The sequence below is a fragment of the Eupeodes corollae genome, chromosome 1 (genome assembly GCF_945859685.1).
Source record: "Eupeodes corollae chromosome 1, idEupCoro1.1, whole genome shotgun sequence".
In the NCBI taxonomy this organism is placed as follows: Eukaryota; Metazoa; Arthropoda; class Insecta; order Diptera; family Syrphidae; genus Eupeodes; species Eupeodes corollae.
Genome location: NC_079147.1, coordinates 309,497,155 through 309,524,652, shown reverse-complemented (window position 1 = coordinate 309,524,652; position 27,498 = coordinate 309,497,155). Strand labels below are relative to the sequence as shown.

Below are 27,498 nucleotides of genomic sequence, written 5' to 3'. Positions count from 1 at the left end.
TTATGTTGTTTTTTTATATCGAATTTTTTTCGAAGTTCAAGGATTTAAAAAAAAGAAACTTAACATAGCTTACAACCTTGGGTAAGCCAAAGATAGTGCTTACTTACATATTTAGATAACCTCTTGTTATTGTCAAACATAAATTTGAGCTCCATTAGTGTTATAAAACGATAACATGGGATCTACAATGTTATAGGCACTGCTTCATAAAAAGAGGAAGAGGAAGTACCGCTAAGGAAAAAAGGTTTTTGCTCTAATATATTTGAGACCATAGTTTAAAGCTCTGTGCGCTGCCAATTGTTCCACTATTTGCTCACAGATGACACCAATGCAATTTTTGTTAACTGTGCGCGCACTCAAGGGGATATTAATACCTTTATAATGATTAAATACAGTAAAAGTTATTAGGAAGGAGAATAGGATTACAAAGAAGATACCGATGCACATTGGTTTTGAATGTCAGCACATTGTAATGAGTGTGAAATATTGAGTCTGGTAAAGCATTTCACATTCGTGTAGTGCGACTAATGAAAGAATCTCCCTGTACTTTCCAAATTGGGCTCCATGGTAAACTGATCAGCATTCCTAGAAGTAAGATATTAAGGCTAAATTCTTTGAGGGAGTAATGCAACTGGACAGATATAAGAATTGTAAGAGGCTTCATCTATTACGATATGAAATATCACTGTACTTAATAATTACTTTCCTCAGAATAATCAAATTAAAGCTTATTTATTTTTCACTGTTTCCATGTAATCAAAATAATATTTTTCATTAGTAATAAAGAAGTTTTGTTCAAGTTAATACGTTTTGTTTCTTATTTTGATCAAGAAAAGCCCTATAATAAATCAGAAGTGGGATAAAGTTCCTCATTTAATTGAATAGTGGTTGCATTTCTTACGATAAATTAAAGAAAATTTACTAAAAAAAAAATTGTTTGTCCTAAAATTTGATCCTAAAATTTTTCCAAACATGGATGCAAATGCAATGGCTCGTGTTTTGAGTTTTTTGGAAAACGCTCCTGTGCAAATCCTTAAAGAGAAGCTTGTCCAGATGAATTTAAGCACACATGGTACCAAGACTTCACTTAAGACCCGTTTAAATGAAGCCATTGATTCGCTTGAACCTGAGCACAATGAAAATCTGTTCCCTGTTGTTGACCAGGAAAGTGAGGCAAGTTGTGATGACGCACATGAGGACGAGGATGGCGCTGTGTCACAACGTCTTGAAAAACTACGTGAATTAGTCAAGAAAAAGGAAGAAATCGCTGCGTTGGAAAAACGTTTGGTTGAACTCAGCACTAACAGCCCTATTCGTGAGTTCCAGCACGTTAGTGCACATTCGTCACGTGATATCGAGGAGTCCTTACCATTATTTAGTGGCGACGATAATTACCCTATTAGTAAGTGGATTGAAAACGTCGAGGATGCTATGGTCACTTACCATCTGAGCGATTCAGAGGCGTTCATTTATTTCAAAAGACTTCTTAAAGGTACGGCCAAGTTATTTTTGAGGTCAAGAACGTTTCGATCATGGAAAGATCTGAGAGCCGCTCTGATGTCCGAGTTTCACTACCATACAACCGCAACAGACGTCCATAACACATTGCGAAATCGAAAAAAAACGTAGAGATGAAAATTACCAGCAATACGTTTTATCCATGCAGGAGATAGCTTCTTCCGCAGAGATTGATGAACAGGATGTGATTGCCATATAATCAAGGGGATTCCTGATTCAATATTTAATAAGCAAATCATGCTTACTGCAAATACCATCGCTGATCTCAAGAACATTCTGCGCAAGTATGAAAAAATGAAATCCGAGTTGCAACCTACGAGTTCTGGTTACAACAAATCTGTACATCCTTCGAGAAGTGTGCCACGTGTTGATGCTAAGGTCAGGTGCTTTAACTATGACGAAGAGGGTCACATATCAAGTAACTGTCCCAAAGCTTGCCGAGAAAAAGGTTCGTGTTTCCGATGCGGACAAAAGGGACATATTATCACCAATTGTCCACAAAAGTCTTCAATTCTCGTCGTCAAGAGAGGAAAATGTACAATGAAATCTCCAGTTTCAACATTGATGACCGATTTTCATGGAGTGCTGGAGTATGAAATTAAATCTGCGAATCGAGAAGCTGAAAGTTTTGGAGTTTGGATTAACATCATGACCGTTATAGATACTGGCAGTCCTATAAGTTTCATTCAACAACGGTACGTACCACCAATTTTGATGACGTCACTTGAACCATCACCTTGCAATTTCGTTGGAATTAACAGTTCCCAATTGGTAATTTTAGGTAATTTATCATGTAGTGTTAAATTTTATGATAACTATGTTAATTTTTGTCTATATGTTGTGAGTAACAAAACTATGAACGACCCAATCATATTAGGTCGAGATTTCTTACATAAAACAAATGTTAAGTTAGCGATTGGTGATTTAGATACTAAAATAGTTGAAAACGAAAGAGCTGATGTTAAAGAACAAGAACAATTTGAAAATGTTAAAAATTTAGAATGTGTAAAGGATTTGAATATTAGTTTTAAGGCTGATGATAAAAATTATGTTGAAAAAAGGGAAAATCCTAATTGTGACGAAATTATTTCAAAAATTAATTTATGCAATGCCCGCGACGAAATTGTTGAACCTGAAACGTTTGAGCATGCGCTTGCTGCATCGCAGCAAAAAGATACAACTATACAAAATTCAGTCAAGTTGCTTGAAAAAAGGGAGAGTTCTAGCTACGAACTTATAAATGGGTTAGTCTTTCGAAAAATAAACAAAGAAATATTGTTTTATGTTCCAGCTTCGATGGAAAGGAATGTCATACAGACTCACCATGAAAATTTGTGTCACCTCGGGGTTGAGAAATGTTTTAATTTTTTAAAGAAAACATACTGGTTTCCCCAAATGAAAAACAAAATAAAGCAATATATAAGGAGTTGCTTAAAATGTCTGCATTTCGCTTCACATTCTGGAAAAACAGAAGAAGTGTTGCACAATATTCCTAAAGGAGACAAGCCATTTGATACAGTTCACATCGACCATTACGGTCCATTACCTCCCTCAACTTCAAATAACAAAAAACATATACTTGTCGTAGTCGACGGATTTACAAAATATACGAAGCTTTACGCTGTTAAAACTACAAAGACTAAAGAAGTTATTCAATGCCTTAAATCTTATTTTGCATACTATAGTAAGCCAACACGCATCATTTCAGATAGGGGTTGTTGCTTCACCTCAGGCGATTTTTTATATTTCTGTAAAAAGTATAACATTCAACATATTAAGGTGGCCACTAGCTCACCTCAGTCCAACGGCCAGGTTAAACGAATAAACAGGTGCCTTACCCCTATGCTGTCGAAAGAAAGTGAAATGGATGCAGGTCGTTGGATGTTACATCTCAAAAAGGTTGAGTTTGCTCTCAATAACACACAAAACAAGAGCACAGGTGCTTGCCCTAGTGTACTCCTTTTTGGTGTTTGTCAAAAGGGCAAAGTTATGGACAACTTAAAAGAATATCTAGAAGAAAATATATTACAGAAAGAAACTAGAAATTTAGATGAGCTCCGAAAATTTGCAAACGAAAAAACTGTCAAAAGCCAAAACAAAAACAAAATTAATTTTGATAAAAATCATAAGCCACCTTTGAAATACAAAATCGGTGATTATGTCCTAATTAAAAACGTTGTAAATACTCCAGGAATAAACAAAAAATTGATAGCTAAATATAAAGGTCCCTATGAGGTTAAAAAAGTCTTGCCTAATGACCGTTATATTATAGAAGATATAGAAAATATCCAAATATCACGCGTGCCGTATAAAGGGGTATGTTGCCCTGAGAACTTGAAGCCTTATGTTCAAACATAATCTCTAATTTTGCATCAATCAATTTAATCGGATTTTTTTTTTATTTCATCAATTTTATGTAAAAGTTTTTTTTTAATGTTAAAACTTTGTCATAATGTTTTTTTTTGTTTTTTTTTCAAATTGAACAGTAAAAACAAAACTGATATTTCATAACTTTAATTGTATTTATGTATGATGTACTCAATTTTTTTAAGTCTTTAGATGTAAGAGAATTAAAAAAAAAATAGTAATTTAAAAGGCAAATGTTATGTTGATGTAAATATTGTTGCATTTAATTATAAATCGAGGACGATTTATAGTCAGGATGGCCGAACTGTAAGAGGCTTCATCTATTACGATATGAAATATCACTTTACTTAATAATTACTTTGCTCAGAATAATCAAATTAAAGCTTATTTATTTTTCACTGTTTCCATGTAATCAAAATAATATTTTTCATTAGTAATAAAGAAGTTTTGTTCAAGTTAATACGTTTTGTTTCTTATTTTGATCAAGAAAAGCCCTATAGAATTGTACTCGAATTTTGAACAAATATAGACTTTAGCAACTATATAATTCGCAGTTGCTCTATGTAGCTGGGATTATATGGAATCTCGATTTATTCGAGAAAATATGCGTCAAGGCAAGGTCTAATTGTCAGCTTCTGATGAGCCCAACCATTACATCGGGACGAAACGCATATATGAAGATGAACAATTGTGGTTTATATTTATTTTCGGGATTTTAAATCATATTTATTAAAATCATTTCTATGTTTAGATTCGAATTTGTAACTTTTTTTTTAAATCAGTTGTTAAAGAAACGGTAATTTCATGATGAATAGTAAATCGAAAATCTTTAGATTTAAGTAATGTGAATTTTCATTTTTTAAACATTCGTCTATTTAGGTAAAGATAAAAGTGGGAATAGCGAAATGAGTGATTTTAAAAATGTTAGCTGAGAGCTATAACAGTGGCCTAGAATTCAAATTTTAACCTCTGTACTAAAAAGCTATATAATAAAAATTATACATTCGGTGCTAGCAAGTTTTGCTTCGAGTGCAATCAAGATAACTACAGTTTCATTTTTACTACAATAAATAAAATCTTGTATACGTGACATGATGGTTAGTGCGTTCAACTGTCATGCCAGAGGTTTTGGTTTCGATCCCTGCCTATGCCATCTAAAGTTTTTTTTTCAAGGGTACTGCCTCTTGCGAGGAATTGTCAAATTCTCCAAGAGTAATTCTTGTCATGAAAAGTGATTTTCAAATTAGTCATTCGGATTCGGCTTAAAACTGTAGGTCTCCTCCATTCCTGACATCGCACACAAGAATGGTTGAGAGTTGTAAGTCACTAGGCCCTAGTTCCCAACGGATTGTTGCACCACCCAATTTTGTATTTAAAATACAATAGTAAAACTACCAAATCCACCTGTTTCTATCTTACATTGTAACAGAAAAAATAAATTTAAACAACAAGCTGTGCATGTTTTCCGTATTTATAAAAAACTAAAAAAACATGATGTAATAGTAATCTTTTAGTATCAAAATCAGATAATTTAAGTTTTTGATCGCTAGAAAATTATTCAAATTTTATGTATTACAATAATAAACCATAATAATTGTATTCAATATCAATTTTCTTCTAACACTAGTATGTATGTATATATTAAATAAAAAACTTTTTTGAAATGTATTATCATCGTACCTTAAAGTCATGTGGCCTAAAATTGATGCTAAAATTTTTGAATGAAGTTCTCAGTTTTACTTCACCTGGGTCAACTCCATTTATAATGGAAAGAGTACGTCGACTTCTATTATTAATATTCAGTTTTTCCAAGACCATCAACACATTCTCAATGCAATTTCACCATTTTTTCATGAGCGACCTCTTAAACCTTTAAATTTAGGGCGAATGACCCATCAATTAAATTTGTCGAGTATTCGTAAATTCAATTGTTTAAACTGTTTTGCGTTTACTTAAAGGCGCATGGTTCCATGTACCATTTGTTTTCCGCATTCAGCAAAGAATTTCTTGGATTTATATTCGTATTAGGTACTATTTTTTATCAACACATACTTATACAATCTCAGGATAGTGATTTTCAATAATGACAAGCTTTTCCTAGGCAATGTCAAAAGCACTTAAAAGCATCCGTAAACGTGTAACTATCAACAGACTTATCTTTCATCCTTATTATGAGCTTCGCCCGAACGTCAACCCATATGAAAAAAAAAAACCTTTTTCTTTTCCCTTATCACGAATTCCACCTTAAAAAAATGCATGTTCAAAAGCTTCCCCCTATGTGAGCATTAAATTCGAACGAATTGAAACACAATTAACAGGTTAAAACTTCACTTAATTTTTGGAGCATGGAATTCCCAAGTTATCCATTTTGCTTTTAACTATAGATCACTTAAAAACCAAACGTTATACAGCCTTTGATGGCTGAAAATTATAGATTGAATAAAGCTTAAAATGTTATTTTATTCATACAATAGTTTAGGTCACAACAGTCCAGCGGATTGAAATGATCTCACTTTTTCTCCTTCAAGCAATAGGTCATGCATGGTTACTCTTTGCATTTCAATTTCGTTTCTATGATTGCTTTTAGTTTATTTTTTGCAACACTAAAAATATATAAACAAACACAAGATTTTTTTATTCTTCGCTTGATTTTATCCTTGACCCTTACTTTAAAACGGAGGGAAATTTTGTATATCCGCTTACTTAAAGTTTTTTTTTTGTGTCAAATAAATCGGTTGGAGAAGGAATGAAAGAAGTAGCACGGCACACAGTGGCCAGTCATTTTTTAAATTATTTTCAAGGAAAACCGAAGATTCAGATTTCACTCCATGTTTCCATAAATGAGATGGGAAAAGGCATTGAAAGCAATTTTCAGAACATACCTATTTTTCTCCGAAATGTTTCGAACTGAAATATTATTCAATACATACTAATACCCCTATTATGGTTGGCGAATCGAACATTCGAAGTGAGATATTTTCATTCGACATACCACGGTTGGCGAACTTTACAATTCGAGTTCGAAATTCATACAAACAAAAATTACAGTCATAAATAAACGTCAACTCATAAAATTTCCAAAAAAAAACTGTTGATTAAGCAAATTGGAAGGCCAATTTAAAAATGCAAGCACCTCCTTAATCCCTGCTATACTAAAATTAGCTTCTGCCCTTAAATTTTTTGCTAGTAGGAATTATTAGAGCAGAGTAGGAAAAGATTTTGACTTAGACCTGTCACAATCCTCGGTTTCCTTAGTATTAAAAGAAGTTGTGTGTTTGCAATTGAACACAAATTATGCCCAACCTGGATCATGTGAACGGAGCCCATTTAGGAATCATTGCTCCAATTGAGTTGCGTCATCAGTATATCAGCAGAAAAGGATATTACAGATTAAACGCAATGATAGTAAGTTTTTTCCTCGAGAGTAGCTTTTGGTTTTTAGTACAAGTTTTCAAGGCGTGTGAGGAGTAGGTGGTTCAACTGAGTTCAAGGTTGTAGCAAATTGGTTCCAATATTCCTTTTGGTTTTTTTTGAAGAACTGAACTCTCCAACACCTCTCGCTACTTTCGGGTTCGATTCCATCAGTTCGACTAACTTTTCGTACTTATTTTTATTAGTTCTCTTGCAGCTGAATAAAAATGCATTGATTCATGTTATTTTATAAATGAAATGAAATATACATATGAACTTACATTGTTTTATTTTCCGACATTTCTTTTACATAAACCTTTTCTCACACTATTGGCATTTTTCTTTTTTAGTTCAGAGCTGAGCTCTGAGCGAGCAGAGTAGAGTAGAGTTCTGACCAGGGTATTTTTAGAGCTCCCTGATTTAATTATGAAACAACTAGAGCACTAAACTGATATTAAATGTAGTCTGTTTGAAGGCGTTCAAAATTTTGTTTAATAATTGGGTGGCGCAACAGTCCTTTGTGAACCAGGGCTTAGTGACTTACAACTCTCAACCATTCCTGTGTGCGAGTACTGTTGTCAGGAATTGAATTTTAGGCCGAATCCGAACGGCTAAAGTGAGAAAGCACTTTTTAATGACAGTATTTACTCTTGAAGGATTTGTCAATTCCTCGCAGAGGCAGTACCAGCGCAAGTTATTTTTTTTTTAAATTAAGGTGGCACAGGCAGGGATTGAACCCAAGACCTCTTGCATAACAGTCCAACGCACTAACCATCATGCACGGGTACAAAAAAAAATTGTTTAATCAAATTAATTAATAAAACAGTCATAGCGTTGGTCCATTTGACGCCTGAAATAAATTTGATTCATACAAATGCTATATGCAATTAGTTTTTTCTAAATTATCTTTCCCTCTGCACTTAAGCGACTAGCCTCTTCCGCCATTTTTATTGTTTTGACGATAACTTTTTTTAAATTCAAATATCAAATTGTTTGTGTTCAGGAGTGACATTCTGTATCGCACACACGATTGAACGTTTTCGCATGTGCAAACGATTTGCTTCATGTAACTCAAAAAACAAAAGTTTTCGTTCGCACACGCGAACAAAAATAGACGAAATCATTTTCTTTGACGTTTTTCTTCTTAAATGGATTAACTTGTACCATTTTACTAAAAATAACGTTTTTTTTTATGAAAAGAGATATATGATCCGTAGGTAAATATTTTTTTGAGTGATAAAGAAGAGTAAAATGAGAAGTCTTTGAACTTTCGAGGAGTAAGAAGAAATCTTAGAGCTTTTTCGGATTCATTTACATTGCATATATGTACAATGTACAAGTATATATGTACATTTATCAGAAAACAATAAAAAAAAATCACTTTATTATATTATAAGCAAAACAATATGTAATATTTTATTAAAGTTCACAATGATATTGGATCAAAAAAACGAACTAAGACTAAAACTCGTCGTTTTGTATAGCATCTTTACGTTTTTGTTTTCTTTTTCAGTGAGTAAGGCTGCCTGAAGCTTGCTTGAAGTCCAAAACAGAAAATGAATGAAAATTATTTTAATTCTATAGAAACACATTACAAGCCAAGTAAACAAATATTTCTTTCAAAACGAATATTCAAAAACAATCTGTCACATTAATAGTGATGAGCCTTCTTACACTATTCAATTTTACTTCAATCGATAATTTATGTTTTCTAAATATTTGTGTAGTTTTACTTAAAAGTCACCCAAATTAAAGTTTAAATACTTAAAAGATAACCTATGTGCTTTTTTCTTAGTTTTTTTTTCATTTTATATCTTAAATCACTTAATGTTTTACTTATTTCTATCGATTTGCTCAAGTTTTACATATCGATAAAATTTTACATCCCATCTTTCGAGATATTTGATATCTGTCGACATCCTAGAAGTATGCAATCACATGTTGTTGAATTTGATGCAGAAACGAACAAATAAACAAAATCGAAAAGCGATACAGAATCCCAAATATCGTTTTCGCACAATTTCTTTCGTTTTTGAAAAACGAACGATCGCTTTCGTTTCGTTTATTAGAGAATCTAGCCCCAGCATTTTACTCCGTTTACTCCGTTATTTTATTCTGAGCTCACAGACCGTGCTTAAAAAAGAAACACGAATTCGAAGTTTTGAACGATCAGGGGTGCAAGCACGTAACTTGATACAACCGAGTTTAGTCGATACAATCGAGCAATGGCAGCACACATTTTGGTTCAATCGAGTGTCCTCGATTGTTTCGCCAGATGCGGCAGCACACAAACTTCAAACTAACGTTTGGAACAAAAGTTTTCACTCGACAGAAAATAGTTATCGTCGGGAGTGATTTTTGTGTTAGAAATATGCAAAAACAAAATAATGTCAATAAATAAAAAACAGACTGAGATTTTAACCAATTTTATGAGTTCTCACGTTGGTTTAGGGAAGAAAAATATAAGTACCATCAACGCAGCCCAGTATTCCTGATAGTTTAAATTTCCTATGTATAATATATCTAATAATACTCCTTGCTGTCTCCAAACTTAGAGCTATCAAATTTATTCCATTGCGGACAATACTTATTTTCCAGGATAACCAACGTTCGGCGAAAGAACATGGAAACTGTTGTCTGTGCCATACTTAGCAACACATTTGTTCCAACATTGGTTTGGTTACGCCCACTGGCTAGGAGAAAGTAGAATGAAATAATTTCAAAATAAACTCATTTGACATTTCCTTTTATAATTCACAATGACTTTTTTAAGTAAAAGTCACAATGGAACTCGTCTCAAATTACGTGCTGTCAAAAATAATTTGTTTCGAGTTGATCGACCATCGACAATCCTCGATTGTATCAAGTTACGTGCTGGCACCCCAGGGCTCAAAAAGAAACACAATTATTCTTTTGATAGTTCGAGCTCTGCTCTGAACTAAAAAAGAAAAACGCCATTGAAGAACGTTCGACAAATAGTAACACGAATAACGTCCAAATCAACGAACCTTCGATAACGACAATAGAGTGAGACCAATCTTCGAAAAATGTATGACATTTAAGTCGAATCAACGGTTTTCAATTCGCCAACGGTAATACAAATTTCTCACACTCACACGTTAATTCATTCGACTAGTCAATGGTAATAGGGGGTAGGGGTATTAATTTCATTCCTCTAATTAAATTTATATTTTTTGTCTTAATTTACATAATTCGACAGTAAATTTTTGCTATTTTGCTTGATTCCCTTACAGAAGGCAGGGACTGCCTGCCGATATGTTGAGAAAGTTGTGACTTATTGTTTCATTCGACAAAAAAAAAACACGAAAAACTATATTTCCACTTATTACAATCATTACACAAATTGGTCAAAAAAGCAACTCGAAACTCCTGATAGCTATTTAAAATTCAGGGGTACCCAAAAATTACTATTTCTGAAATCAATTAAACGAGTCTTTAGTTTTTAATAATCGAACGTTTCTCGTATTTTTGTCTTCACAGTTTCATCAAAATCGGACCAAAAGAAAAGCAACCAATTTTTTTCCAAATGGTTCATGCCTTAGAAAATAATTTATTTAAGTATTTCATTTTATATAGATTTTTTGTTTTAATTATTTCTTACAAATATATATGTTTTAAAAATATATAATTAGATTTTTTTATTTTATTATATTATGATAAATTGTTTTCCCTTTACATTTGTCTGTATTTTTTTTTAATATTTTTCTTTTTGTTTAATTTAATATTACATACATAGATTTAATTCATTTTGTTTTTCTTATAAAAGCGTTATAATTTTTTTTTGTTAAAATTGATAAAAATGATATAAATAAGCACGTAGCTATTCGCGGATATTTGTTTGTTGTTGTTTTGTTTAATTTTTTACTATTTGTTTATAAATTAATTTAATAATTTATTAAGGATCTGCATTCATCTGTTTTATTCTGTATGATTAATAATATAATATGTGTAATTATAATAATATGTATATAACGTTTTAATTCTTTATTAATTTTTGCATCGCTCTTAGTTTTTTGTGTTTCAATGTTTTTCCTCTTTTATTTTTTTTTCTTTAAATAACAATCTTTTTGTTTTTGAGTAAAATTAACTAACTTATAATTCAACAAATTAAAAATAAAATGCATAATTTGTTTTCTTATGGCAGAGTGTATGATCTGTGGGTTTTTTAATTTTAACAAAAATTTAAAAATGTTAATAATCAGATTCTCGTTTTGTAAATAAACGAAAATATATATGTACTTTGTAAACGTTGCTTTACTTCCTTTCATAAGTTCCCTCTCGGCTGAATATTCTAAAAAACAGCACTCTTTTCATTCCTTAAAAAATTCCGTGTAAAAATATCTAATTTCTTTTCTTATGTTGTTTTATTTTATTTTGTTTGAAGAGAGATTGAGAAAAAGGCGGCGAAATATCAGGAGTGTTAGGTAAGTGTTTTAGTATTTTACACAGAAACATTTCATGTACCAATTGTGTGTATTTTTTAAAAATGGTGAATGGAATTCGAAATTAAAAACAAAACATTTTTAGAAAACACTGATATAAAATTTCCTTTTTTAGTTAAATGTTGATAAGCTATAATTGGTACTTGTTTTAAAGTTTTTTTTTGTTTTTGTTGTGTATAATATACTTGTATATTTTTTTAGTATAAGTATAAATATAAATATTTTATTCCCATTGTGTCCTTAATTAATATAATATATATATATTTTTTTCTTTTTTTTATTTGTTTAATTACAATTTCCCTTTGTTTGTGGTCGGTAAAAAAAAGTTATTTATATATATATTTTTTTAATACAAGACTATTTCGATATATTTATATAAATTTTAATGTTTTTTTGTTTTTTTCTTTTAACTTATGGATTATGTTATTATTTACATTCATAACAAAAAGTAAAAGAAAAACAAAAGGAAAACCGAACATACATAATATATATAGATTACTACATAAATATTTACAATAAATTAAGTTTATCTGTTTTGTTTTTTTATGAATGGATGTAATACATTGTTTTGCATAATGTTCACATTTTAGTAAAAATTATTACATGCTACTTTATTATTTCTCAATACATATTTTTTGTTTTTTTTTATAAAGGTTTTCTTTGTAGAAAAAGAAAAATATTGAAAACATGTTACAACGTCGATTAGTTTTTTTTTTTTAATTTAAATTTTTTATCGCTTCGCTCGTTAAATTATTATTCTTATTTTTAAAATATTATTTGAATTGTTTGTTTTGAACAGCAATTGCAATTTTGTTTTGATATATATGTAGATATATTTATGTATTTTTAGTTGTTTTTCTTTTTGTGAGATTTTTTCTTAAAGGAAAAATCACACAATATATAAATTTGATATTTAAATAATTTTATATGAAGTGTATTAGAAATAAAACAAAAGTAAAATTAAAAATGTATAATTAAGAGTACGTTTTGTTTTTATATAATTTTTTTTGAATGCAGTTAGTTTAGTCACTTTTTGAATGGACTTACATTTATCATTTTTTTTTTTAAATATTTTTCAGTATCTTTATTTTTTTTGTATTCCTCTTGCTATTGTCTTATATTTCTAAAACATACATTTAAAACAAAAATAAACAATTAAGCTTTAAAACTTAAATATTAATAAACATATATTCCCACTGTTACGTTTTATTACTTAGATCGTTTAAACTGGGCGGACTTCCGATTTGTTGTTGTTGCTGTAGCTGTTGCTGCTGCGACTGAACTCCTTGGGTCGGTTGCTGTGGTTGTTGGGATTGTTGTTGTTGAGTGATAATAGATGTCGTTGATGATGCTGGTTGCACCATCTGCATTTGATGTGATTGTGTTAAATGAGTCTGCTGGAGAATTTGCTGCTGTTGCTGTTGTTGTTGCTGTTGCTGCTGTTGTTGCTGCTGAAGATGGTTGTTGAGGGGATTATTTGAATTGCACAATACACTATACACAGAATCGACTTTGCTGAGTTTCTCAAACAGAGGAATCAGCTCCAGGAGTTCACAGTCAGTGACATCGTCGAACCACGACTTTACAGGAACCTTTAAAAATAAAGAAATATATTAAATTTAAATTACACTCCTTAATATTGTACATGTTCTACTATACTATGAATAAAAAGACGGAAGAGATAGGTTTAAAGGTCGGCACAACTATAAAGGTCGGCATAACTAAGCAAAAAAAATCCTTTTTTAAAGGATAAGGTTGTCCTTAATTCAAATCTCGCGTTATAATTTTTGTATGACACCATCCATTTTTAAATATGCCTCTTTGGAAATGTTAAAGACAATCAGTGTTTTTAAGGCTAAGAAATACGACATAGTTCATAAGTTTAAATTATTTAAGCATCTTACTAAGTTTCTGGAAATTCTCATTACTCAAAAGTCTTTATTTTTGTATATTTGAAGTTTTGATAAATATTGAATTTAATGCTTTGATAGAATTTTGAACTTTGATTTAAAATTTTAAAAATGTTTACATATATTCTTACAATATGCAGATTTAAAATACTTGATGTGCTATCCTTGCTTAAAAGACGGATTCCTTGTGAAAACAAAAATTACTTTAAGGGTGGGTGTTGATTTGAAGGTAAACGTGCTGCGAGTCGCTCTCAAGCTGCTCTCGAGAGCCATCTCGCAAGTGGACATAGTCTGGAGACGGAGAGTAGCTCGTGGAGAATTGACTTACTATACTCTCGTCATTCGATCTTTTTCAAATTCACTCACAAGTGGACACATGTGTTTACCACTATCCGAGATAAGCTTGAGGAATACCAACACAGTTCGTTTTTTGCGAGTAGCTGTCGAGAGGAAACATGGCAAAGCAGTGGAAATTGGAGGAAACCAATCAACTTATTGAAATATAAGTCAATTAGTTATTGTGGAGAAATTGTACATACTCGAATCCGAAAAAGGTACTGAAGGCTGCCGTATGAATCACCTGCACATATCAAACAATAAGCTTTTAGTTTTCCTTCGAAAATGATTTGCGATTCATATGCTTACCGGATGCTAAAAATCTAAGTGTTACCAGTAAACGCTCGAGTAATGGTATGGCTTCCCTTAATTGCGTATCTTTTTTATTTTAAATTATGGGTCCAATGTTTTGTATCAAAAATTCAATTTCACTAACTGACAAACGGCAAAAATTTCGAAACTGTTGAAAATCTTTAATTTGAAGTTTATTTGAAAGAGTAGAACGCGCGCTGAAATGGTTACGACGATCTGCGCACGGTTTGACCCAACAATTTTTTATTCTTTTCTAAGAACAGTGTCAATAGTTAAAGTAGCTGCAACCCTTGGCTCGTAAGAATACATGGCCAACTGATAATATTCTAGCAGCAGAAATCTATCAAATGGACACGATTATGAGAGTACCCTCAGCAAGAAAAGTCTCAAAATTCTAAAATTTGGCTCTAAAATGGACAGTCTCTAGAGAGTTAACTAGCAGAAGTACTCTCAAATGGACACGCACCTTAAAACCTTTTGGTATTTTGATTTGAAAACAGTTTAAGCATAAATGGTTTATCGTTCCTTAAGACAGTTGAGATCTAACAACTTATGAAGATTTTTCTGAAGTTTTATGAAATGCTAAAAATATTTAAACTGAATATTGAGAATATCGATTATAGGTTTAGAAAACCATAACGAATTTTTTTGAATTTTAAAAAATAGTATCTCAAATATGATCTGGGATCTTAAGGATATGTAGTTTCCAAAACGAAAAAAAATCCTATCCTTAATTTATTAAGATTTGAAATTTAGTTGGTCAAAATAAGAGGAACACTTGAAGTAAAACCTCATACAATAGACCTGCTTGGTTAAAAAAGTTACATTTTTGGTAGGATTTGCAGTAGGTGACAAATTTTACTTAATAACATCTTTAAGTTATTTAAGCATGGATCCAAGTTCTGCAAAAATGTTACTTTTCTTAGATCCAAAACAAAAACTTAGAGATGTACATTTGAAACTTTGAGGTTACAGCTTAATGTTAAAGAGATACTTCTTTTCGATTACAATATTTCCAAATTCTGTTTAGAATGCTGACATACTATGAAATGTTTCTTATTAGATGCGGGGCCTTTTAAACAATATAACGACCCAAAAGTATATTGTAATGTTAACTTAACTCTGATTTAATAAAATATGTTTTTCAGTTTTTTTTTTTTAATAACTCGGCTTTATTCTCGATTAGAATAATTCCATTGAGCACAGAAATGAAGAGAGCAGACATTTATGCACTTCTAATAAAACGAATATTTGTAGAATTCTTACTGAATTGTCGTATTAAACTACTCAAGGAAAATGTCAATGTTGGCTCTATAGATAATAGGAATGGAGAATTGATAGAGATCTAAAGCTAAGCTCTAATACAAAATTTTGTTTGCATGGACACAAAGCTGTAAACCTTATGGTTTAGACAGCACAAGGCAACAAAGGTTGCAATTAGAGCAAATATAAATAAAAATAGTATTCCATAGATATAACAGTGAATTTTAAAGAAAAGACCCCAAGATAAAGGAAAAATGGCCAATAAATAATCATGGTTGCTAAATAAATACCTTAACAAAATGAAAAATGTAATGTTTTTTATTCGATTTAGTGAATAAAACGTATGGAAACAATTGTGTATCTTTTTAGTATCCACAAACGTGATAAACAACACTCTAAAGCTTAAATCAAGAGCATCATTCTTGAGTATGGACAAAGAATTGTTAACCATGGATTCCACAGATTCTTTGCTTCAACAGTTTAAAATTCTTTTTTGTTTTTCTAGATAAGCAACATTTTTTGTTTTGTTAAGGAGTTAATTTTAAACATCTCAAGAATTATAAAATAAAACAAATTGTCAATCGGTCATCCACTCCATCTACTAACTTCTTTTAAAAATGATTTTAGTATTAAGTTGCAACATATAAAGATACGACCCATTGTACTTTTTTGATCAACAAAAAGATGATCAAGGGGATCCACGTCGTATTTATGTTAGGAGCGATATAAAAGATCTTTTGTTCTGTATAATTCTTCAACATGTATTTCTTATATTTCGGTTGCTTATTGTAACCATTGTTTAGGATCTAAAAAAATGCTCACAAATTGATGCACTCCATAGTATCTTATAATCATTTTAATAGGTCTCATTTTTGGGCATTAGCAACACCAGGTTCTTAATATTTTTGCCCATTCTCCGTTAAATAAGGTTTTTCAACTTCATATGAAACAAATAATATATTAACAAATGCAATTAATTGTCATTTTTGTTGAAATTTATTAGTTTATGAGCAAACGAACTCTAAAATTTTCACAACCAATATTTGCACTAAAAAAATATGTTTTGTTTCTATTATTTTGTCCATAGCTGTTCATATGATTGACTATACTCAAAATATTAATTGATAAACAATCGAAATATATTTTGGTCTTTTGAAGACCTTATCTACCGTAAAAAGATAAAACTTAATAATAAATTATACTCCACAAAAGCCATCTGGAGTGAAATACAATTCCCTCTACTTCAAACTTACCGCATTATCTGGATGAAATATATAACTAGCTGGTGAATTATCAACTATAACAATCTTTTGTAAATCACGTCCTAGTCGATTAAGATCCTTAATATAATTTCCTCGATAATAAACACATGATTCCCTAAACAGTCTTGCACGAAACACATTCCATCTATAAAATAAAATAAGAAATATTAATTTAAGTTTAATTTTAGAAAATATGAAGAATATTTGTATTTTTAGACTTACTTATCTAACAGATCTGCAACAGGATCTGCATATTTGGCTAGTGATGCTGTGAACAATACACACTCGTAAAGTTCACCCATTTTCCGAAGGAATTCATCGACATGGGGGCGTTTCAAAACGTACACCTGGTGGATAGTTCCATCTATTTCTACCGGTACTATAAAATCTGCATTGGGAATTGGCTGTAAAAAAGAAAGAAAATGTTAGAATATTATACTGAGCTATATTAAAGTGATGTTTAAAGGATTCTATTACGAGCACGAGAAGCAGGCAAAACCTGGAAAGTCCATACTGTAGGTGGACGATGTTCTTTTGATGGTTCGTGTGGCAGGAAATTATGACTAATTTTAGATGGAAATCATAATGGAAAATCATTCATGAGGGAGAGATTCAAAAGGTCCAGCAGATGCCTTTTAAGCTCATAAAAAAGGAAACGTTTGGGTAATGGGTTAGGTTGGGTCGAACTCGAAGAAGGAGGAAATTCTCAACTACGTTTTTCCCAACATACACGCACCTTACAAAGGAATGTACTCCTTTTATATTTTTCACATAAAGGTAAACGCAACATAATAGGTATCAGCACCTTCATAAATTTATTCTAACCAACTTTGTGTTTAAAATGACAATATTTTATGGTGGAAATGGTTGGTTCGTTGGAGGGTTGGACCAGGGACCTTGGAATGAAAGAAAGGAAGACAAATATTTGTATTTCCTCTCTGGACACTTCATATCATAAGGGTTAATATAATGGTGAATTAATTTTAAATTACCTGGTGTTTTTCTTTTTTAATTTTTTTGTCGATTGAATGAAACGATACGAGGATAATTAGAGCTTTTATGGGTCATGCATAATTTATTTTTCTACTGAATAAATGAAAACTATATATTTGAAGGTTTCTATATTGAATTTTGTTTTTGTTTGCTTTCTCTCAATTATTTACAATTAAAAGAGTTTCTATACTTTGTGCGAAAAATATAATTAAAAATCAAATCTACTTGTAAAAAAGATTATTATTGAAATCGACCTTTTTAATTCAAATCATTGAAATATAGTCGAATTATAATTGGTGTTGAAACGAAATACTGTTCAAATAATTTGTATGGAATGAAAAGCTGAAAGAATTTAATCATCCGAACCGATTGTTAAAGTGGAGAATTTGTTTTAAACCAAATACAAATAGCAAAAGAATTAACAAAGGGTAAATACCATCATTCAACATTGAATAATTCCGCCATTTTAATGTGCGTATTAGACACAAAATGGAGGTATTGTTAAGGAGGCTTCGGTGGACATAGGTGTTAAATCTTTGAACATTGAAATGGGGCACTATAGAGCGTGGTACAGCATTCTACATTCGCGTAGTATGGCCATTCTGTACAAATCTCTATATTTCTTGATGTGGCGAAAGTTGAGTTCATAGGTAAATTAAAGAGCATTCCACTATCGATGGACCAAAGTGTCGCTATATAAGATCCTCATCATCCCCGTCCTGCTATACGGTGGAGAAGCATGGACTATGACAATAGCGGATGAAAGCACATTGGGTCGTTTCGAAAGAAAAGTTCTTCATGTGATCTACGGTCCCGTATGGATCAAAGGGGAGTGAAGAAGAAGATGGAACGACGAGCTGTACGGGCTGTTCAGCGAGGTAGACTTAGCCAGAAAGGTAAAAGTCCAACGAACCATGTCCATGGAAACAATGCTCCGGCCCGAAAAGTCTTCCAATCCACACCCACAGGACAGCGCAGTAGAGGAAGACCGCGAATCAGCTGGCGTGCACAAGTGCCCAAACCCAACTTGGAGAGAGAAACTGGGGACATCTAGCTGGGGACCAAACTAGATGGAAAAGTTTGTTAGGTGAGGCACTAGTTCACACAGGGCTGTAGCGCCACTTTAAGTAAGTAAGTAAGGGGTGAATCAAGAATATGTTTAAAAGCTCTTCCTTCCTTAAATACTGTCTAAAAAGCTTAAGTAATATACTGGGAGAAGTACTTAAGCTTAGAAGCTTCGACTTTAGCTTAATTAGTCTCAAGTATCATCTTAAGTAATCTTTACAAGTTTGAATTATCGTCAGCGAAACAATTCATGGTTTATTTTATAGAGAGGATCATTTATAAAAATGCGGAAGAAAGTTAGTAACAAGTATAAGGCTTGACTCTTCCAATATAATTTGTATTGAACGGTTTTAAAGTACATTTCTTTGCCAACAGAGGAAAGAATCGTTGAAGCAAAAGCACTTTAATGAAACAAGATGAAAGCCACATCCAAAAGCTTTTAGGAAACTTTTCGTTCAAGATATTTTCAACCTGATAATTAATCAGCGGTTCTATGTCCTTCATTAGAAGGGGCGTTAGTACAATCAAATAATAATTTGAAGGAGAAGAACATTCGCCTTTTGAAGGGATTAGATGAACAAAAGCTGACACGAGGAAGATAGGATGGAAAAACACCTCTTCAGAATAATAGCTGGGATACTATCCAGACCAGCGGATTTATTTGTATTGGGATGTTGTTGTTCGGACTCTCACCAAAGAGTGAGTACGAAAAAAGATTGGCCCATACAATTATTAACGCGTTCAAAAAAATTCAGAAAAATTCGGGGAGCTATGACTTTGTCAGCCAAGGTGAATTTTGTGGTTCCAAACAAGTTAAATTTTTCAATACAGCTTACTAAAAAAGTGCCACCGACAACAAGCTGTCCCTACGTTTGAGAAGAAGAATTCCTCAAATTTTTACGAATTAATCTTTTGTAACGCAAAAATTTGGTCCCTCGAATGTGGACTTCACAAAAATCTGGCTAGAACCTTTTCCGGCATAAAATTTTCTTTAAAAAATGGCGGAGTTATTAAATGTTGGAATAAAGTACATCCAGATAGCACGCCCAGTGATTGAATCCAATTTGGAAGAAAGAATTAATGGAAGAATTCTTTTGAGAAGTAGGTTCAAGGGTATTCAACAATATTTAATTCAAAATGCGAAGTATAGGAAAAGTTTATTATTTGTCCTTTTACTTTAATAATGTTCAGATCAGGATTTCAAAGATTTATCAAAAATAAATAACGACCGCAGAAAAGCAACTTAATGATGTAAAGTAGTTCCAGTTCACCTGAGTTCACTTGACTTGTCTAATGAAAGACTAAAGTAAAATTCATCTGCATTATATTAAAATGTATACATCGATCCAAGATGGACTTGGTTACTCCAAGTTTTTACTTTGGAAGAGTGTGCGTTTTGTTTTATCATTTAATGACTTCCTTCGAAAACCCTAAGTGTTTTCGTTTCGATTAAGATCCCAAAAGCCGACCGACCGACGATGATGACTTCGCGGCGGGATACTTAAAAAAGAAAATAAAAAACCGTCGGTAATGTATGTAAAAACCACGAAAGGATTAAAAGGGGTACAATATCGTATCGTGGCTGCCTCAGATGTATATAATTAGCCTTGAGTGTGAAGGGGTGATCAGAAGAAAAAAAAATCAATCTAACCAAAGCAAAATGCGGAGACAAACAAAAATCATGAAACCCAACTCTTTGGGGGGAACTTATTGCCAACAAACGGTGCGTTCATCGTCTCCGCCGTCTTGGTGGTGGTGCTCTTTGGTATCATTTTGAAATGGAAGAAGTTATTAGATATTTTTTTTAAAATTTCAAATCACTCTTCATCAGCTTTTGGGATTCGGATTCGCCATTGCCATATTTCGATTTCCATTTGTAGCTTTCTTATATCTTCTTTAAATGTTTAAATGGGAAGTGAACTCAAGCCTAATGAATACACGTGCATGAGACTATTTAATCTAACAATAATACAAAAAATGTCTTCCATAAAGGTACATGATAGAAATTTTTATTTAATAATAAAAACAAAACACGCACCAGAAAGAAGCCAAATGAGAAGGCCACCGCCCGCTAGGCTAACTTGCCTGCCATTTGCAGAGTCAATGCGAATGTGAATATGTTGGCTAAATGAAACTAACTATCGATTGATATTTAATAGAGGCTATTACATTTAATTTTATTTTTTCATTTTCATTTTGATATCTAATAAAATCGATTCATAATGGTTAAAAAAATAAGCTGTAGCTTAGATAGATATGTGCGATTTTTATTAGTACTTACCTTAAAACTACTATGAACTAAGGTTTCGTCCAAATCGATGACCATGCATTTTTTATGCATATCCGAATGCCTAACTTGAGGTAGTAGGTACCTTTGTTGGTCCGGTAATGGTGGCGGTGTTGTTGATCCATCGATCGGTGTGCCATTTTGATTGGTTTTCGTTCGATTGCGTCGCCAACAGCACAATATTGATTGGAAGAATCCACGCTTAGGAGGTTTTAATCGGTCAACGTCATCTAAAAATTTTAAAAAAAGATAATAATGTTAGGATTGTTTTATACATTTGATAAATATTTTATTGGATTTAAATCCAAGCTAGCGAATTTGAATTGTTTTTTTAAAAAAAAAAAAGAAAGTGTTTACGCATTTCATATTTTCTTGATAAATAGGATTTAATAAACGTTATAAAATCATTAGGTACATAAATGTGAAAATTAAATTAAAAAACTTCATGTTTTTTTTTTCTGCTTTCTCGAATATTAATCAAGAGTTATCAAAAATATTTTGGTTTTAAAATTAATTTTTCAGCTTTGAACAAAAAATCACTACAAAATTAACAGACATTTGTGTCAAGTTATGCTCTGAATTCTTATAGCCGTTGTCAAAAGCGGATTTTGACTTTGAAATTTCATAATATGTACTTCGAAAATTTCTCTTCTTTCAATTCTGATATCAATTGATTTGAGTACGTTAGGTTGTAATATGTATTTAATGGTGAAGTACAAGTACAAATACAATACTTTTGTGCTTCTTTTTTGAAAACAGTAACGGAACTTGTACTTACATATTTGTATTTGTACTTTAAATCTTGAATTTCCTTTGAAATTCAATTACTTTTAAATTAGTTTTGTGTCTTATTACAACATTTTAGAAAAAAAAATTTAAATAATCAAATACAATTACTTGTTATTTGATCTAAACTTTTTCAATTATGACATTATGTAGTTGAAGACTTTTAATCGTTTATTACATCTTATTGAAAACCGTAAATGATTGTAATGATAAAAAAGCAGTGATGATTTTAATAACCTAGAATTTATGTAATTTAAAGATGTTTGCCCCAAGAGCTTAAAGTTACAAATACGTGTTATTATAATGGATAGAAGGCTAGTTACTAATTACTTGTCATTGAAATAAAAATTGAAATTAATTACGAATTCAATTAATTGAAAAAAATTTAAAGTACAAACGTAATTGAAATTGAAAACCCTTGGGAAAATGGAAAGTTATTCAATTACAAAAAGAATTAAGAAGCAAAATCAACGCAAAAGTACAACTCTTAAAAGTGGTACTGAAAAAAGTCTAGTACTTGAAAATTGTACTAAAGAACCAAATTACTTATTAACTTTAGAGGAATGACCTATCAGATTTGCGAGGGTTAAGGGTTCAAATAACACCTACCTTTTTTTCTTTAACGAGCCAGCGACAAATTCTTTTTTCGTTGGTTTTGAAAACTAAGTTTTATGAAATAAAGTCATTTGTCGCGATCTAGATATTTAAACTGTTTGGATGTTCTGGAAAGCATAACTAAGTATATAACATTGTGATAAAATCAGTGGGATTTTAATATCAAAATAATAATATTAAAAATAAATTAAATTAGCAAATAACTTCTTGTACAAACTTAACTAGGGAGCATTTCAGGGCATTTCGTTAAAAGTATTTGGTGCTTTTTATAAAAATCTGGAGAACTTTAAATAGTAATAGAAGACAGTAATATTGTGGAAATTAATCTGTAAATTAAACCATTGCATTATGTCCCCCAGGTCTGCCAATTTTATTAATCAAATTTTATTGGATGGAATCGTGATTCTTTAATGGTTCAAGAATTGTCTCAGCTCTATATACTACAATTTCGCTAATTGGCGAAGCTGTTTAACTAGAAATGAGCTTCATCACTAAACACAACTCTGAACTATTAACTTCGCAAACAGATGTATTTTTGCTAAACAAATTACTACAATTTGGAAGCGTTTAACGGTTTTTGATAAGTTGGCAAATTTTACTGAACAGGAAAGCCACCACAGTTTGACACTCTTAACTGTCAAACCATATCTAAAAAACACCATATACAATATTTGTTTGCAATTTTCTTCTTCGAATACGTTTTATGAAAACCAACCGTCAAAGTTTTTGCACAAACTAATGTTTAAAAAACGACTATAGACAGTTTTTCTGAACTAGAAATATAAAGGGTCCGCCATCTAACGTTTTTTTTTAACTAGTTCAGACGCGTAATTGAGTCATTTTTCTTCTAAATTGAGCAAGAAGTAGCCGTTGCAGTCAATGGCGTTATCGGGCCTCTTGAACGAAATTTTTGTTCACAAAAATTGAAGAGGAAGATATTGACAACATTTGGTTTCAACAGGTTGGCACTACGTGCCACACAGCTGAAGCTGCACTCTATAGAAAATGGTTTGATGGATAGTAAGTATAACTGTCATGCCAGAGATTTTGGGTTCAGTCCTTGCCTGTGCCACCTGCGTTTTTTTCAAGGGTACTAACTATTGCTAGGAATTGACAAGTCCCAAAAGAGTGATTCTTGCCATAAAAAGTGCTTTCTCAAATTGACCGTTTTAATTCGGCTTAAAACTGAAGGCCCCTTTCATCCCTGAAAACATTACTCGCTTACAGGAGTTGTTGATAGTTGTAAGACACTGGGCCATGGTTCTCAACGAACTGTCGCGTCACCTAACTTATTTTATTTTTATGATGGATTCTTAGCGATTCCCTTTCAGAACTATTTTTGAATTTCTTTTCAAAAAATGTTTCATGAGTGAAGGAATAATCTTTCGTTTTTTATAGACTGGAACATTTTCGAAAATGTTTTTGAGTTCTGTGTAATTTGTCCTGACAACTCACACCACAAAAAATATTTATTTTATCTACTGTTGTTTTGTATTAATTTAATAATAGTAAAGAGAAGGTATTTACTAATTTGTGTACCTCCAATTTATGAGGAACAATCTTTTTTATAAATTTCATTCAAGGATGAAAAGTGGAATTGGATTACTTTCCCCTCAATTTTAAACGCATAAACATACAATATAACTCAAGTGTACGTAACGTGCACGTAACACGTAACAATATAAACAATCAACTTACACTATCACTATTTTTCTGGTTTTCTGGTGCAAAGAGAGGGCATTTCAACTCGAGTCAAAACGAGAGTGGGTCATGCTATAATTAAGTGTTTCTCGCACAGCGGCGGCGGCGGCGGCGGCGACGGTCGGTACCTCATGCCCTGGATTTGTTCAGTTTATTTAAAAAAAAAAGTAAATTCTCTGGTACACAACACGACACCCCTTTTTCTTACCCTCCTCCTGAAACAGCCAAATTCCGCGGATGCAATTTTATTATGACAGAAAATGGTGCGCGCCACCGACCTCCACACCGCAGCTCGGTGGCTGAGAGGGGCTTGACGAAACATCAACACACTGCCTGCCTGTTGCTTATTTCAGTTTCGTTTCTGTTTTGTTTCTTTTTGCGGTGTTTTATTTTTTGAAATTTTAAAACAACAACGGTTCACCCGAGCGATTCGAATTTGCATGTTGTAAAAATTTATTTCATTCGGTTCGTCATCACAGCCAGCCAGGGGGGCATTGGTAGCGGAGTGCGGTGCTGTGGCAGGCAGCCGCGAGGTGCCAAAATGTATATAGGGGACCCCCCATAACATATTTTATATCGGAGAGGAATTTAGAATTTTTGTTTACATTTGAACCTTGTAAATGTAGTACGTGCCTCTTTTTAATTTTGTTTATATTTGCAATTCATACAAATATACAAAATACACATGATGAACAAAAAATATATATGTTATGTTTACATACATATATCTTACCTATTTTTAAGGTCATGTAATAGATTCAGCAAATTAGAGGCCCCTAATGAAATGTTTTCTTTTAAGAGATTAATGCAATTTTAAATCATCTTTAAATGTTGAAAGTCTTTAAAAATACACTAAAAGAAAAAATTAAGGGATCAAAGTAATTTTCGAAATATTAAATGATTTTTCAAAATTCTGCATTTCAAAAAATCAAAGCCTTGATATGATATTTGAATCTCAATAAAAAAGTATCGCCAATTGTGCAACTCCCAAGTCTTTCTACTCTCCCGAACCTTTTTTCGCGGCTCAGTCATCATTTAGAATTGAACGATAATTCGTCTGATATTCATGATAAAGGGTGTCATTTCAAATGTTGTTAAGAGACTAATTATAAGAAATGTTATGAGCATTATACAAAAACGAAAAGGCACCTGAAAAACCACAAAAAAACAAGCTTTATTTTACCCCCAGCAAAATGATGGCACCAAAATAAGGTTTTATTTTCCACCAAGTCAACTAAACAACACTTCATCTTCTTTGTCCTGATTTAGAATATCAAATTATAATTTCTCTATTAGGTCTAGTTTTAGAAATATACCTCTTTAAAAATGTAAAAGAAAAACATAATATGATATTTTTGACGAACAACATAGTTCCTAAACAAGAAATGACGATGATTTTGGAGAATACAAATCTAAATTTTTCAGATACAGTGAACATCAACTTGGTATCTTAGTTTGTTTTCGAAAATAATCACAAGTTATAAAATGACTTGTTAGTCTTCATAAGGCTTTATTTAAAGTCTTGAAAAATGTTCAATGATATTCTTCCATGATTTGGAAATAAATGTTTTAGAGCTGGTTTTTGTTGCTAATGCCGAATTCTAAATTCGATCTTAGCTTAGCTATATGATCAAATTTAAAAATCAACGTTTTCGAGTTCATTTGTAATTTGCGACGAATTCTTTATGGGAACTCAAAATTACTTTTATACCCTACGCATTTTTCTGTTAAACCCCTTTTCAATCAAAACGTTTCAGCGATATTTATTGGTTTATTTAGAACAGGTGAAGCTAAACAACTGCATACGTATATAGGATTTTGTAAATAGTTAATAAGATAAGATACTGAAAATGTCTAAACGGAATATGGAAGATTGCGATTTGTGATATGGAAAATAAAGAAGAAGTTTAGTGAAAAAAAAAAACTTTATGAATTTACATAGCCTCAAAAAGAGTAATATACGTTTATTTTCGAATTTTAAAAAGTTATATCTTAAAAATCTGAATCTTCTAAGACAATTAATAAGCTTAGAAAAAGTATAAATTGACAGTTACAAAACCGTGTTAACCACTGTAATTGTTCTGTCTACAAAAATACAACTTTGAATATGTGGTGTTAACCTTTCGGTCCCATTCTGAAACTCAGTTTTTTCATACAAAACTGTAGCACATTAAAAATAAATATTCCAAAAAGAAAATGTAATTAAATTGTTTGACTAAATATAACACACCCCATTATTTTCTTCAAAACAAATTTGTTCCGACTTTTTGAGAGTAAGAATAAAGCTCTTTACCAAATTGTCCGAAACGTTTCAAGTGAATATCTAATTTTCTTGGTATATTGGCGTTAAAATCTTTTTCGGAATTTTATTGATCTTGCAGTAAGTTAAAAGAGCTATGTCGAGTTTTAAGAAAGGTAATTGAAACTTTATAAACTAGCTTTCCGGTGCAGACCATGTCTTGATTGGAATATAATTCAGTTTTTTGGATTTGAAAGAAAATTCAAAAACAATTTTTTAACTTTATTTCTCATGCTTCATTCTAAAATTGCGTGGATTTTTTTAAACATTTATAAAACATTTTAAGCAGATAGGAAAATACTATTTGATTCACTATTTTGTTTAATTCGATCATTTACAAAGTTGAAAGCAAACTAATCTCCTGAAATTACCAGTAGTAAACTAGTAGTAGAAATAAAGAAATTTCAGGAGATTAGTTTGCTTTCAACTTTGAACGTTTCCAAGAATATTGTATTTCGTTTAACATCTATTTTAGCCTCTGGGAAATGCTTTCCACACTTCACTAGCATCAATACATGATTTTAAGTATCTATTAAAAACCATGAGAGAAATTTCTTTAAACCCCGCAGAGAATTAAAGGGAAAAACTAATTCGGGAATTAGCTACTCTTTGAAGCTAAGGTACTTAAAACTTCGAAATTTGTGAATTCCTTAACTGAGCCTTTTAAGTCTATATTTTTACCTTTGGAAAACTAACCTCATTACGAACGAGACTTGAATTTTGTACCTGTGACGGTAATTCCCGTGGGCTATAAAAGCTATCAGTATATTCGCACGACCAACCAACTGTGTTCAGTTCAAATTCATTGAGAAATAAAACAAAACCCTTCCTCCGATTTTTAGATAAAGAAGATGTTCATAAATAATTGATTTTCATAACATGCGTGAATTTTCCATATATACGAGTTGAA

The 27,498-nt window shown here is 31.7% G+C and overlaps 1 protein-coding gene across 1 annotated transcript in view; it reads right to left on the bottom strand.

Annotated features, from left to right (window-relative positions):
* Window positions 1-11,004: 11,004 nt before the first annotated feature.
* The window catches only part of LOC129942835 (phosphatase Herzog), a 141,406-nt gene continuing 124,912 nt past the window's right edge, over window positions 11,005-27,498 (bottom strand). The window contains exons 2-5 of the mRNA XM_056051924.1: window positions 21,182-21,417; window positions 17,065-17,246; window positions 16,834-16,987; window positions 11,005-13,351 (exon numbers count right to left, since the gene is read on the bottom strand). Coding sequence (XP_055907899.1) covers window positions 12,959-13,351; window positions 16,834-16,987; window positions 17,065-17,246; window positions 21,182-21,417 — 965 coding nt within the window. The 3' untranslated portion in view covers window positions 11,005-12,958. The remainder of the gene's footprint in view (window positions 13,352-16,833; window positions 16,988-17,064; window positions 17,247-21,181; window positions 21,418-27,498) is intronic.